Source organism: Caloenas nicobarica, chromosome 3, assembly GCF_036013445.1.
Source record: "Caloenas nicobarica isolate bCalNic1 chromosome 3, bCalNic1.hap1, whole genome shotgun sequence".
In the NCBI taxonomy this organism is placed as follows: Eukaryota; Metazoa; Chordata; class Aves; order Columbiformes; family Columbidae; genus Caloenas; species Caloenas nicobarica.
Genome location: NC_088247.1, coordinates 105,963,982 through 105,979,585, shown reverse-complemented (window position 1 = coordinate 105,979,585; position 15,604 = coordinate 105,963,982). Strand labels below are relative to the sequence as shown.

Below are 15,604 nucleotides of genomic sequence, written 5' to 3'. Positions count from 1 at the left end.
TGAGCTAAAGCCTGGTCTTTGGTGCATAAAGACTGTCATGGAAAAAGAAGAGGCATGGAGGAGGTGTGGGGCAGGGTTCCTCACCGACAGCACAGGGAGAAGGCACAGCATGCCATGTAGAAGGAGGGGGCGATAAACTGTTGTTTGTACATCACAAGCCCAGAGATGGGAAACGTGAACTTGAGGCAGTGGAAGGGGGGATGCCCTGGGAGGATCGAAAGGCAGCAGGGGAGTATTACAGTCAAATTGTCTGCTGGGAAAATGCTTTGGAGGAGATAGGTTCGTCTTTGTGGATTTGTATGAACTGGAAAGGAAAAAAACAGCATGAGGAGCAAAGCAGTGTCAGTTTTGAATCCTGACAATGGGAGGAGGAATAATCTTAGGGAGGATTACGGGGCTGAGGTGGACTGTATAAGCATTTTTTTAAATATCTATTGTCTAATTTTTTTTTCTTTGTGTTTTACTACATTGTGGGGTGGGGCGTTGGTCATTTCTCAGTGGTTGGTGGTTGGTTTTGTATGTGTGGATATGATACCTATCAGTAAAAGCAGCATCGTGGAGGCTGAGTGAAATATCACACACCTTTAAGAATCTAGCAGTGAACTTGAGTGCACATACAGGGATGTGTAGTAATTAATCACGGAATGACACAGTTGGTCAGATTTTTTTTTTTTTTAAATATAGGAGTAGGCTTCCAGGCCCCTACACTTTAGAAAGGAATTAAATGTAGCAAACTATTAAAAAAATACTCACTGGAACTTCATGATAAATATTCTGTGTAATGTTTTAAAAAGGGTTGAAGTTTTTCAGTGTAAAAGGAACAATCCTAAATTTCAAAATGACAGCAGTTTATTGGAATGGTTTTAGATAAGAAGACAAAAGCTTCTTAACTTAGATGAAATTCAGCTAGAAGTAAGAGGACACATAATATTACTAAAAATTGACACTTAATTTTTATTGTCAGCCACCCTTCCATACACATTCATTCACTGGAAAACCAGCATTTCTTAGAGAGAAAGTAGGTGCAAACCACTGGCACGAGCCAGCAAAGAAAGGAGGATTCACAGAACGACAATGCACTCTTTTCCACCTCTAATTGCATCCCATATTTCCATTAATAGATCAGGACTAAAATGAAATTTGGTATCACGATCGACCCAGGGTGCTTACACTTCTCCTTGTTATGAGCCACCATATACGATAAATAAACCAGCAACGCTACCAGAAACAGGGTACCTGCGAAGTTGGACACCAACAAGTAAGGATTAACAACCACATCGGAAATAATGAGCCTTGACAGATCTAGGGTTAAATACTTTAAAATTAGATCCTGCTGAAAGCCCAATCTTGTCGCTTAGCAACGGCTGCATGGGATGCTGCTGTCACTCAGCGGATGCTTCTCTGGGGAGTTAACATTATGCTGACAGAAAATGGGTTATGATTGGGTCAAGGTGACATCATGCCACATGGCGGCATCATTTTTTTAAGGTAGCGTACAACACGATCGCACTCGAGTTAATACCCAGATTCGTGTAGCCGCTCGGAGATTTAAGGAAACATCTTTTCTTTTGAAATGGCTCAGCTCTGCCTACACCTCTGTGCAAAACAGCAGGTCATTTCAGCCAGCACACCGTGGTCAGACTCAACAGGTGGATTTTTAATCTTTCCAAATTACTCAGAGCCAAAAGAAAAGCAAAAAGCCAGTAATTTGTGGAGGTCCAACTGTGTATTCAGAGCATGGAAACCTCCACCAGCAGTTCAGAAAACATGCACAAAGCTTATGAGAGAATAAAATGTACCCTTACTGAAAATTAAAAAAATGTAGTTTGCTGAGCTAATTTTAGCATTTAAAACAACTGGGAACTTACTGGATCTTAATAAGAAACCAAGACACCAAGTTAATTAATTTTTTTAAAAAGCCTTTGAGGCATGAAATCTATTTTTAAAAGTGATGCTGGTTGATACAGGCACCTACAGAGATTTGTCTGAACACCTGTCTGCCAACTGCAAAGCACAGAAGCACATCAGTGCTCCTGAGGTCGGTCTGATAGGGACCATCCTGCCTCTCTAGACATGAAAATAACCAAGTGCTTAACTGCTACCAGCGTCTTTGGAATGGATACAGAAATTAGGGACTCAGTCTGATCTGGTGTGCTGCCCATTAGGGCTTGGGAAGTCAATGTGCTGTGGTAATGGAGATTATGGTGCCCAGCATGAAAGCAACGCTCAGCTAGACATACCTAGTTTAAAGGAACTAGATGTTGTTCTCTGAGCATTGAAAGAGAACGGATGAGAACTTCGTTGTGGGTGGACATTCTGATGACTCACGTGAAGTGTGACGATGGCGAATGTAGCATCTCCTATCCAGACATGAGGCAAAGACACCTTTGATCTGTCCCCACTGTTTTAAACAAAAATGGCCCTTTAGGTAAACCGCAAAATGAGCTGAACTGCAACTTGCATTGATGGAATACATATCACAGCTGACAAATCTTGTCCTTCTTCCTTTATTCGGACAGGCTGTGCTGAAAGGGAATTCCTGGCGAGCAGGAAGGTTACCAGGAGAGATCACAAAGAGTCAGGATGAGGACAGATCTCATTAAATCCAGTTCCAGCTCACGAACTACCAACTTTTTTCTGCTTACTTGCTCCTCATGGTTTTGCAGTGACAGAACAAAGACGCGGACATATTAGATGATAACAGGATTAGTTGACCATGAGCACGGCAAAGGCCATGACAAGCCTAGGACGTAGCAGGCAGGAGTGGTGCTGCCAAGGCAGGGAGGGCGTGAAGGGCACGTTACAAAAAGCACCAGCGCTCTCATAGCGTGGCTGTAGCTCTTCTCATGCACATGCCAACAGGCTGAATCCAAACCGGAGTCAACGTACAGAAAAGTGGTTAAGAGGAACGAAGATCGTGTCTTCCAAACGGAAACCAAATAATCTTAGTTTGTTTAATAAGAGCCTAAGGAGTGAAATGATCGCTTTTGTACTGATGCGGTAGGAAAACAAACACTCTGATGTTTAATGAAGAGCTTTTTAAACTAACACTGGCAGAGGGCAGTTAATAATCTTGCTTTAGCTGTAAGCAGTTGAGAGCTGCAGGAGCAGGCAGCTTTCAGGAGGGCCTTTGGGAAGAAAAGGGAGAACAAGGAACCCGGCTGATCTGAAGACTCGGCATTTGGGCAGAGGTGATGTTGCTTTGCTTTCTCACGTGCAAAACCAACTTTTGCAGGTGAAAACAGGGCCGAGAGTTTCTGTATCCAAACATGCTGGGCAAGTTCACAGGAACGTTGCTGGACTAACACTGATATGTGATTGCCTCCAAGCACACCAGATCGTGTATTTATTCAGACCACTCAAACTAAGCTTAAACAGTGGTATCTGGAAACTCAAGATCTGTGAAAGCATAGCCATATTCTGTGTCAAATTTAGACAGCCACCTTCACTAAATAAATCTAATAAGTATTTCCTCAACAAATGTCCTTAAAATACAGCTGGTGTGAGCAGATAATTGCTTCAGTTAATGCTTTATTTTGAGAGTTGTGGCTCTATACAGAGAGTGGTTCTCAGCAAAGTTGACACAGAGGAAAACACTCTTGGGAAATTTAACAATGAACTTAAGGCTTTCTTGGCACAATATAGTGGATAACAATTAGAAAGATATCACTAACATATGATACATAGCTGTGATTTTGTCCAAACTCATTAGAGCAGTTGTTATCTTATCAGTATATTAAGATGAACACTAAATCAAATATACTAATAGAACATATGTATTCTGTAATTTGTGATTTAAATATTATTTGATATGGTGATGAAGGCATGCCTTTGTTAAAATCTACTGTATCACTTCAAGTATTGCAAAAGGAACTGTATTTCCATCAGATCCTACAGAGGAGACTTAACGCAGTGATACCAGTAGGCTAAAAAAAAAAAATTAAAATAGAAGAGATGGATCAATGCCTGCTTTTAAGAGACATAAGCACCATGTCATATAGTTTCCCTCTCTGGTAGTTCTGCCTCCTGGGCCTGGGAGGCAGTAAATCATATCTAAAGAAAAGTAAATACTGAAAAAATACCACACAAGACCTATGCAGCTTTATCCAGGGACACACTTGTAAAATTACCTGCCCTGTAAAATGCTGTTGATCTTTTGAGTGTCATAGAAGCAACTTAGCCGTAATGATATGAATACAGAACTGTAAGTCATCACAGATTTTTCATCAGGAAAAGATTCAAGTTATTTCTGTTTAAACAAATCTTTGCACAAGAAGGCAAGTGGTATGAAGTAGTATCTCAGCAATTTCCAAGGTGTCAAAATATAGCTCAGCTTCCAGGTTAAAGGGTGAAATCTTGCCTTAATAAGATGCTCTTCAAATATTATGGGCCAGCTATGGGTAAACCTGACTGTAAGCGAATTGTACAATGGATTGATAGGGTTCTGTTATTGTACAGATGACATGCACACGCATGCAAGTCTTAACCAAGCGGAGACCTACAACGAATTACATATTTGGCTTTTAACACTAGCCCAGTCTTGTGGAAGAGATTTAAATGGCAAGGTCGGGGACTTGGCGCACCACCTGGGACCAGGGTCTGTAGATAAAGAGAGAACACAGTCCTTTCTTGTTTGCAATGCTGTTTATTTTAGAAAAGCCCCTTTGATCATCTGAATGAAAAATGTGGGCAGAAAAGTCACAAATGTTATAAAACAAAGTTTTATTCTGCAACGTTTTGTCATAATGAATTGCATCTCTTTGGTAAAAATAAACTTTATAAACATTTTAATTAACAGAGATTAGCATACAAAAAACTAAACTTCTGTAAATCGTCTTTAAAAGGGGTAAAGGACTAAACTGGAGAAAAAGGGTTAGAATTGGTCACCTACTGGCAAAATTATTCTAAACAAACCCAAGGACATTGCTTATGCTACATTAGAAACAAGCTAATGGGAACAGTTTAAGAACAACTCTGGTTCATTTGATCAGAAAGCATTCTTACAATTCACTTTTAAATAAATAATAGTTACAATGAATTGGCAATTATAAAATGTTTTATATCACTATATGGCAGTAACATAATACTTTTAATTATGCACTTTTTAGTTTGAAGAAATGTACATTTATAAAACAGACTTGATAATGGCACTGGCAGTTAGGTGTGAAGAATGTGCTTTAAGATATAATGGCAGGTGCAACATTTAAAATATTCTACCTTTTCAATAAATATTTTGACTACACCATTATTAATGTGTATGAGTGTACTTTAACTAAAGCTTGTATTTACTTTCAGGCTGATGAAAAGTTGCAAACCCTACAACTTCGACTTTACAGTCGGATTGTAAAATGATTGATGTGACCTTTACAAAAGCAGTAATTTAGTATTGGAATCTGAAAGGCCAATACAGGTTTGTACAGTATTCACATCAGATTTATCCTGAACAGAGTAGCCTCCCTTGTACACAAGTCTCATACACTTCTTCACTGTATTTAAAGAATTGAATGTGGTCATTAATACTTTTCTTGCCAAAATATATCTGAGTCAACCATTGGCATGAACATTTTACATATGTCACTTAAAAAACAAAAACGAAACAAAAAACCGAAACCCAACAATCAAAATAACTTTTAATTATACTCCATTTATACTATATACACCAGGGTCTCTAACTGAGGTGGCAAAAAAACCCGAACCCAATGCTACGTACGTAAGCGAAAGGAAGGGCAGCTCTTCTCCCACTACCAAGGGAGCTCTACGACTGAGCTGGAAGCCTTTGCCTCCCAAACCGCACGGGCAGAGGCATGGGACAACGTGGTGGAACGGGCCAGGAGCACGGATCAGCTGCTTTCTCCTTCGCAGTGGGACAGGGAAGGTAGCAAAGCGTGGAGAGCGTGGCCCCACTTCCCCCTTCCATGGTTCCGGTCCTCCCAGGCTGAGCGCCGTAAGGATGGATGCAGCTTTCACTGCGAACTTCTGATTAGTATGGTTTTATTGCTTGTTTCATATGCTAATTAAACACACTGTTAGCATCCCAACCCCATCCCTTCAGAAATGCTGAAGTCATTATCACCAGCTTCAGGCTTAACAGTAGCACAGCCACACTAAGTATCAACCTTCTTAAATTTTATCTGAGGCAAACAAGTGATTCAGAACTAAACCAAACCATGGAGCTGACTACAACCGCAGTTTCCAGAATACTTGGCCCTCGATCCAGCTTTCACTGGAAGCTACAGAAAAGCTGCAAGCACCTTCAGCAGGAGCCGGGCAGCACCCCTCTTCAACAGCGTGCGGCTGAAATCGCAGCACCCAGCAGCATCCCGGACTGCTCACAGTACTTCTCTGTAGCTGAATCCTTGTTTTCGCATCAACACAAACTCTGCCCTTTGCCGTTTTCCATCAAGGTACAAAAGCCAACCCATGAGTTCCACCAAGCATTCACATCTCCATATCCGCAAATCCTAAGAACCACTGCGTTGGTACTTAATTTTTCCTTTAAATAGCGAGTTTTACCCCTACAATCCATCAGTAACACACGTGATATCAGATGTAATTGGCTAATGCACCACTTGTGATACCCAGAAGACATACACATCTGCACACACGGTGCCCTGTTACAGGTGTACGGGTGTTCACACAAAGCAGGAATGCAGCAGAGTATTTCTCTTCCCTTTCAAGAAATAAAACATTCTCAAAACTGAAGTAATTGAAGGAGAAAAAAAAAAAAACACCACGCAACTTTTTTTTTTTTCCCTAGTGTTTGTGCTTTCAAAAAACAATAATATTGGCTTTAAATTCCAAAACGCAAAGAACCTGAAATATTTCAGGCTTGATCCAACAGCCATTGAGTCAGCGGGAGCACCAGTGTTGTCTTCAAGAGGCACTGGAAGAGGCCCTCAGAGCAACAGACCTTCAGCAGCATGGCTGTGTTCGTATATAAGTAGACAGTTTATGGCAGTATTCATGAGGAGACTGACAAATAATTTAAAAACAAAACAAAACAAACCACCACACTGATCTAAGAAAGGCCTCCAAATAGCCAGAAAAAATACCCTATTAGGGAAAAGTTAACTTTTGGCTGAATCCAACACTGTTTTTCAACAACCCAAACAGTGGGTATTGGCTTCCTAGGTGGCTCTGCTCCTAATTTTCAACCAGCTAGCCCAACACCTGCTGGAAGCACTAGCTTCACGTGCTAGGGAGAACGTTTATGGCACATCATGCTACCTTTTGGGAACAGGAAAGATGACCTTTGATAGTTGTATAAGATTCTGCAACATACTTAAGGCATCCTTATACTTACAGTACTGTTAAAACCCAGTCCAACAGAACTGCTTAGCCATTTTTGATCAGAAAACTTAAAAAAAAAATCTATAAGAAGATGTAAGCAATTACCACTGATTTTAAAATAAAAAAAAACAAACAACAACAAATAAAACACAATAGAGGAAAAAAGTTCACCATACCACTAAAACATGTCTGGGATGTCTAGGAACTGGGAACTGTCTGGGAACTACCAAGAGATTATTTTATTGCAAAAATGAATTGTGAAGGAGTTTCTTCCCATAACAGAGAGATCCTCCTGAGCTCCGATGTACATCCGAAGGCTGAAGCCTTGCTCGCTAGATGACCTCTGTGTGGCAGGAGGCTGATAGGACTCACACAGCACAAGGCACAGTGATCCGAGAAACAAAAGGTATGGACAGCCCAGGTGACCAAAAAAACCAAACCAAACCAAAATCCCAACCAAAAAAACCACGCAGAAACCCGAGTGATGGGAGGAAGAGGCGAAAACCCCCAAAGCAATTTAGGGTTCACTGATCCAAAAGGAAGCTATTCTATATTGTTTCAGATTATGGGGTAACATGTCCCCTTTTCAGCAGCCATTCATCACCTTGGCTACTTAAAGCCTCCACCTCGTCCATGTTGTCACCACCATCAAATTGTTGGGTCCTTTCTTCCCCTAAATTGTTGTAGGGTAGATGTTGCAGGACTGCACAGCTACTACATGTTCAACAGTAGTGATAACACAAGGATAATACAAGGACATCAAACCTGGCAAGTGGCAAGTTTCACTGTTGGCTACATCCAAGGTGCGTGTATGCACGTTGTGCATCTGCATGAAAAGGACACACACCACCCAAAAAAAGAGACAATTTGTCTTAAGATGGGGGGGGGGGGGGAAAAAAAGTTTTCCTTCAGGGATCTGACCTGCACACAGCAGATTTGGGGGAAGGAGTTAAAAAGAGAAAGCTGTGGGTGGTACCCACCTCAGCTAACCCCTATCCCCACTCTTCCAGGCGGCACATCGCATCTTGCTGAAAGCAGCTCCTGCAGTGCTACAGGTTTTCAGCTGCTGTGTCAGGTGGGCTGAGAGCTGCAGCCACTCGGAGCTGCTTCACCAGCATTTCCACAGGACCTGTCTCAGAAGAGCGAAGAGAGGATGAGTGGGAGGAGGCAAGCAAGGCCAGAAACCTTTTTTTCCCCCCCCTTTCTTTTTTCTCCTCCTTTTTAATCCTTTACATGGAAGTCAGAGCCCTTAGACAGGGCAAGAGTCTCCTCTGCAGATGGGGCCAGCAGAGATGTAAATATGATCCACAATGTGCATCTGAATAAACGTATCTCTAGAAAAAAAAAATCAACTATTAAAAAGAAAAAAAAATAAAAGGGATCATTAAGAAGTATGCTTTCAGGTTTTCACAAGTCATGCATCTCTTCTAATTTGAGAAGATTATTTTTCTTTTTTAGGCAGTGATTTAAAAATAAATGGCTAAATTATAGTTAGCGCCAAAAATAAAAAAGCAATGAGTCCTCTTATGGCTTTGATCTCCCTTGTGAAGGGTAAAAGTAGAAGAGTATTGCCACAATTAAAAAAAATATATGTATATATTCAACACAGACAAACATACTATTTTTTCCTTTGCTTGTGACAGTGGGTCTTTGCAGTACTTATTAAGGAACTCAAACACGTTTGGATGCCAGCAAGGTGGAGCAGAGACCCTGCTGCTTCTTTCAATTCCTCATCGATTTCTTGACATAACTCCTCAAATGCTTTGTTGCTAGGCTGACATCCCTCAGAGGTATCTACACAAGGTTGTGATGCATAGCCACTGTCTCCAAGAGGATCATCTTCATAGTCAACATCTGTATCCACTTCGCTGTGAAATCCTTCGCTGCCATCGCTTCCGTCGTGGCTGGTCTTGGAGATAAATTCATACACCTCATCAAGGGAGGACAAGGAAGACACACTGGACCGAGATGCGCAGCGCTGGGAACCCATGCTGCTGGCACTGTAGTTGTGATCCTCCTTCGGATCGATATTGGTGGCTGCAGAATCATTTTCTTGCAAATTTATGGAACTGGGAGGATTGAATGCGCTGCCATAACTCCTCTTCTTAGGTGCCTTCAGAGGCTGAGGTTTCTCACCTATTAAGAACAAGATCCGTCAGTAAGCAAATGCTCCAATGGGATCACCTCCAAAATGAGCATGCTGTGGCTGGCTGACTGCAAAGTAAGCTGAATGCGAGCATTTAAGAGTCATAATATCTTGTGCACATTTACTGTCATGCACAGAAGACAACGGCCTTCAACTAATCACAAATAAGAGCCGGAGATGCAGAAGTAGCCAAGAATGTCTTCTTACCATCTAACACAAAGAGGGCAGGGGAAGAACTTTGCAGAAGAAAACCAAAATTAACTGGGGGGAAAAAAAAAAAAGGTAGCTCTATACAACTCTGTGATGCTAGCACAAAGAATAATCAAACTAGAATTGCTTCTTGACTGCTCTTACTATTTGGAAACTAGACCATACTAATTTCCTGAAACCTTACAGAGAAAACATTTAGCTAGAAGGTAGAGAAGAAAAACTGAGTAAAATGGCTTATGCTTACAGTCCAACATCCCTTGTTGAATGGAAGTATTTAAGAGCATCATTGCAGTAGCAGCATCAATATCGGATTCTGTGAAGAAGAAGTAGCAAAACATTAGATCTCAGGTAAGCCTGACAAAATGAGGTCCCTAGAACATACAAAAAAGAGCTATCTGCATATATTGGCCTGCAATAAAGAGCTGGGGGGGGCGGGAATGGATGAATTTAGACAGAGCATGACTCTTCTACAGTGCAGGACAGTTATGGAACAGTCTCATATCTTAACTATCATATTCAAAACCTGAATTTTCAAAAGCTGAATTCTCACACTGCACTTACCAAAGCTGAAGCCAAGAATCAGCAACATTATTAATTAGACATTCATATGACGATGCTGCTGCTATACTTATCAACAAGTGGCTTTTGTTTGTACCAGTTGAGAGAGAAAGATAATGTGTATGCCACAGCAAAGCATCTCAGCAGCTTCATACCCCGGTTATGCGAAGTGGCTGAGGAGTGAATACGCTCATTAATGAAGCACTAATTCAGCACACCTCTCTCCTCCAGCAGTATTTTTCACACTAACAACAAGCCAAATGGAAGAAATTGAGAAGACGAGCAGGGAAAGGGCACTGAACTGCTTGATCTAGAAAGCATGAGGATCTAAATAATAAATAGGCACTTTAAAAGATTTAGGTGAACGGCGGCAATTTTAACTACAGTGACAAGCGCTGCTGTAAAACTCCATCCTTTGCCACACAGACTGGACTACTTACATCTCGAAAAGGGCACTTTGAGGATATTATCGCAAGGAATGACACTTCCAACCAGAATCAGGTGAAAAGGAAAAGAAACCACCATGCCTTCCCCACTCATTTCAGGACATGCTCATGCACTTTAAAAAAACCAGGAAATCCAAAGTCTTCCTTTGCTCACTTCAGCTATGGATGATGGAGATATAGGCTATATATCCCTCTCCTGATACAGGAGAGAAATATGTAAGACTATATCTATATATATGGTGGACTAACCAGGCAAAAGAGGAGCAAAACGATGGTGAGCTCCCACAAGAGCCTTCATGTCTCAGAGCAAAAGACCACATCCGAGGTGTGCATATGTATGCACGTATGAGTGATGAGTGGAGAAGCAGGGCTGGAAGACAATGCCTGGAAGGTGCCGGCAGCGAGCAGAACGGGCTCTCAGTCCTGCCGAACTGGAACCGGGGTGAGAATTGCTGAAGTGAAACATCAGCAATGTCATTTTTGATAGCATTTCTTCCCCTCCTTCCACCCAGCTTCCATCATGTGCATTAACTATGTTACTGAATTTGAGGGGGAGAGTTAGTACTGGGAAAGGGACTATAGAATCGTCAGTTTGGCTTCCTTATATAATTTGGATATCAGGAGAAATTTCTTCATGAAAGGGTTGTCAGTTGTGAAGCACTGGAACAGGCTGCCCAGGGAAGTGGCTGAGTGACCATCCCCGGAGCTGATTAAAAGACATGTAGACGTGGTGCTTAGGGACATGGTTTAGTGGTGGACTTGGCAGTATTAGCTTAATGGTTGGACTCCATGATCTTAAAGGTCTTTCCCAACCTAAGCAATTCTATGACTCTATAATTGTCCCTATCTTCATCTTAGTCAAGGAGAAATACTAGTATAATGACATCGCCTTCGCCTTGGGAATGTTGTACCAACATGGAACTGAGCTGCTGTTTCCAACACAGGTTATAAAATATACACATTCTCCTTGTGTTTTCACTTTCTATCATTTTAAAAGCAGTACACTTTAAGGTCTGTCCCATTGCACTCATTAAATTATTTTATTTTATCCCATTTTGTCTTTTTTTTTTTTTTTTGGCAGCAATAGGGCTCCTGAATTTACAAGTCGTATGTATCCATCTGATAAAAAGAAAAAAAAAAAGCATGAGGAGTTACTTTCCTCCACTACCATAATCAGAAAGTGAAATATTCCCATTCCTTTCTTGCTATCACAGACATTTTATTTGAACATATGATGTTGGTATATAAGTACCACCTTGTTAAAATGACAAGGAATTGGAGGCATTAATGGAACACAGAATTACTACCTGCAAATCGCATTTCTGCATGTTAATACCCCCAAAGAAAGAGGAGAGACACTTACGTAGCAAGTTCTTAGCAGTGCTCTGCGTCACCGTTAACGTGCTTTGGCTTCATTTGCAATCGCTCTCCTCGACAGAGCAGCGTTCCCAAATTTATGCTTCCCCAGCAGAATGGCTGAGGAGGCACCTTATTACAAGGAATTCTTTCATCTGAACAACAGCTGCCCTGCATGACCCCAGGAACATTAATGGCTTTCCTTTAATGCCAGGGAGATGCTGAACAGCTTCACCGAGATGCAGAAATTAAATGACAGCAGATACACGTTGTTATTTCAGCACCTCCAGTGTAGCAACTTAGAGCAGCAGACGACTGGCAAAATCTCCAAACTTGCCACAGGACACACCAGCAAAATCATTAGGAGAAGGGGCATTTCTTGTATTCTCTAACAAGCCCTGAGAATCCTGGGTCTGCCCAAGGAAACTTCCTTCATCAGCCCTGCAGCAGCCAGCCAGCAAGGACGCTGCCTGGCTACCTGGGTACCACCAGAAAACCTCCATCTGGATGTGTGGCAATTACCAGGCAGCTGCTCAGTCTTTAAAAAACCCTTGGCTTTGCTGCCTAACCAATGTTTCTGGTTTGTGGCCAAAAAGTAAAAGAAACCCTCTCACCTCCACAGCTCACAGCGCTAGCAACACCAGAGAGCTGGATGTCTGCTGTGCTGCTGAAGCCTCGCTTCATCGGTGGCCTTTTATTATCCTATTGAAAGAGCTTCAGCAATATTCCTCCACTACAAATTAACATATGCCTGCTTTTTCTTGGGATCAGCCCTTTAAAAAATGAGCACGATTCACTTTTCAGCACTTCTAAAAAAATTACTATTTTTGATGAGGATAAGCCTTCAGTGGATTAAGCTTTATTACTGAGGTAGAAGACCTGTGCTCAACAGGCTTCTAAAGAAATGCTGTGATATCTCAGCATGGGTGTCTACCTCCCTCCTGGTACCAAGGCCCACTTACATGTTTTAAAATGAAGAAAACTTTTTAAAAAGCACATACGGGAACATGAAATAACTATCTTCTTTTCAACAGCTGTTGCTACTGCTATTTGCATTTGACTGTCGATGAAAAACATATTTCTATCTTAAATACACTTTAAAAAAAATCTGAATCTGTCTGGATGTTTTTCACTGTGGAAAGCAAAAGTAGAAATCCCTAGGACAGAACCGTGGCCAAGTCCTTGTTACTCCAACGCTTGTTAAAACCTGTAAGAGTGGGTATATCCCAGTGGGCTGAGGAAGGGGACACCAGAAAAGCAAGCAATGCTGCACTTCAGCAGGGATTCCCTGAAAAATAAACAGCAAAACAACCCCCCAAAAACCTGCATTCTTTCTCAGTAGCAACACGACTTCGGGGTTGTCCCTGCTACAAAAGCGCCAGCGTAGCTACATCGACATCTCCTGCCCAGCTCGCACGCTTGGGCAGGTCTGCAAGTGCAGAACAACTGCCCCAAGAGCAGTGCCAGCGACTGCAGGGACAACCAAGAGGGACAGACACCGTCCGAAGCATCATCTACAGACACCTACGGTTAACCTGCTAGAAGGGGAAATACGCTGTGCTACTGAGTTCCTGCCATGGTTGGAAGAGATCATTCATCCACAGTAATATCTTAAGCATGGCTCAGTCCAATCCAAGCTTTTTCTTTGACTATGGTTAAATAACATTTATACAATGCAAAAGCTTGTGGTTGTGGACGTGACTTGTTTTTTCCTGCACTTACTTCATTACTAGTGCAGGAACCGCAGAAGGATATAAACTTGGTTGAGAAGCAGCAGTGCAGCCTACAGCATCAAGACCTGTATTTGGAGTCCATATATTAAAGCCATCTTATTCCTCTATCCCAGGAGTTAAAATGAACATTTTTCAATTTTTAAGGTGATACCTTAAACTAAACAGACATCATGAGGATATTCTGGTTAGCGGGTTAATATCCAGAACTTAGGTCTTCCTGCAAAACAACACTGGCAGAAACACCAGCTCGTGCCCAGCTTTTTGGCGAGGAGTGAAAAGTAACACACAGCTGTGAAATACTCATGTGAAGTACACTTGTAGTTCCACGTTCCCCTGCAAATCCTGTCGTGCTTTCCCACCCACTTGTATCAAACAAACAACTTTAAGGCACTTCTGCAGCCACATCCCCAGGTTTTATACATTAAAGTTTGCTGCCTTTTGTTCTCAGTTCTTGGTTAGCAATAAAACTACTGTAGAGATATGTGGCTTTCAGATTTGTTTTCTACTGAACTAGGTCACATTTGGGAGTAATGTGTCTGCTAATACCTTGCTGGCAAAACTAGATGGCCTGTATTACATCTTGAAATTCATCTTATGGCTTTAACTTAATACACAAGTGGCTAACATAATGAGCATGCATTCTACTACATCAGCTATCATAATCTAGCAGACTCTTCAGAGCAGGTCCATACACATCATCAGCTGGGTTTCAGTACATGCTTGTGACTAAAACCCAGGGAGCAGCCAAAAGAAAATTAAATATTTACCTTTGAGAGATCGGCCATGATTCTGCTGAAGGACTGAAGTTAGATAGTGAGGGGATGCTGACCTACTGAAAAGAAATTCAACAGGTCAAAGTCAAGCCCTAATTAACTAAATGATTTGTACAAAGTAAAGTAAACACAATACTACGATCACAGAAAGGTAAAACCAAAACCGACCCAACCAGCAGAGTTTGGTGGGCAAGCAATTTCTATTGCCCTCAGTAGATGGCTTGACACATTGGCTGATGGTTTATGTAGCACTATAAGCCATCATCAGCATTTGTAAAAACATCTCCAAACACAAACTCTAAGCAAAAGTCTTGCTGGCAAAAGATACTAACTTCTAACAGATTTTATGTACCTGCCTAAAGGCTGGATTTTAATAAATAGATCTATTTTTTTATAGTAAGTAAAACCTACATATGAACAAAACATTAGCTTATACAGGAATGCTGAGAGGCCAGGAGCAACAGAACAGGTAAGGACCAGTTGTGTCCATCTGCTCCTGGAAATGGTGGTGGGAGATTAACAAAAACAAAAGATAGTGTCGTGCAAAAAGCTGAGGAAGAACAAAAAGAAACCAAACAAAGATATCTGCTCATTTTGAAGTTATGTGAAGCTGAGCTGTTTTGGCGATGCTGTTTGCTTTTTTGCGTTATCAGATCAGCTTTGTACCTGGTGAAGTACTGCTCAATACCTTACAGAATAGTGGGCAAGTTAAAACTTTCACAGGGTTTTCTGCTACGCATTCAGTCCTAATTACTCAGTTAATTATAAACATATTAGCACACAGAAATAAATACAATAGAAACAGTACACAACAATTAAAATTGCGTGAAACATAGCAATATGCATATTTTATAGTGTCACTGGAAGAATTCAAAGGGCATTTAGCAGAATTTTCAAGCCCAACCTTTAATAGCAACCTTATGAGATTAATGCGGTGATTTCTATCACCTTTTATATTTATCAGATTTGGCAGCATTATTTTCCAAAATAAGGGACAGCCGCAAATCCCCACAAAGCTGCTAAGTGCTCAATTTTTTAAATTACTTGCCTAGATCATCAACTGAAACCCAAACAATTAGTTCAGTTTTCAAA

General features: G+C 41.3%; 1 protein-coding gene across 5 annotated transcripts in view; it reads right to left on the bottom strand.

The window, feature by feature from the left end:
* Nucleotides 1–4,625: 4,625 nt before the first annotated feature.
* Nucleotides 4,626–15,604, bottom strand: part of FOXN2 (forkhead box N2) — a 36,089-nt gene continuing 25,110 nt past the window's right edge. For 4 of the 5 annotated variants that reach the window (XM_065632625.1, XM_065632626.1, XM_065632627.1 and 1 more), the window contains 3 exons: nt 14,507–14,571; nt 9,891–9,959; nt 4,626–9,426 (listed from right to left, as the gene is read on the bottom strand). In XM_065632625.1, the coding sequence (XP_065488697.1) occupies nt 8,909–9,426; nt 9,891–9,959; nt 14,507–14,571 (652 nt within the window). In that variant the 3' untranslated portion in view covers nt 4,626–8,908. The remainder of the gene's footprint in view (nt 9,427–9,890; nt 9,960–14,506; nt 14,572–15,604) is intronic. The other variant, XM_065632629.1, reaches the window with a different exon arrangement.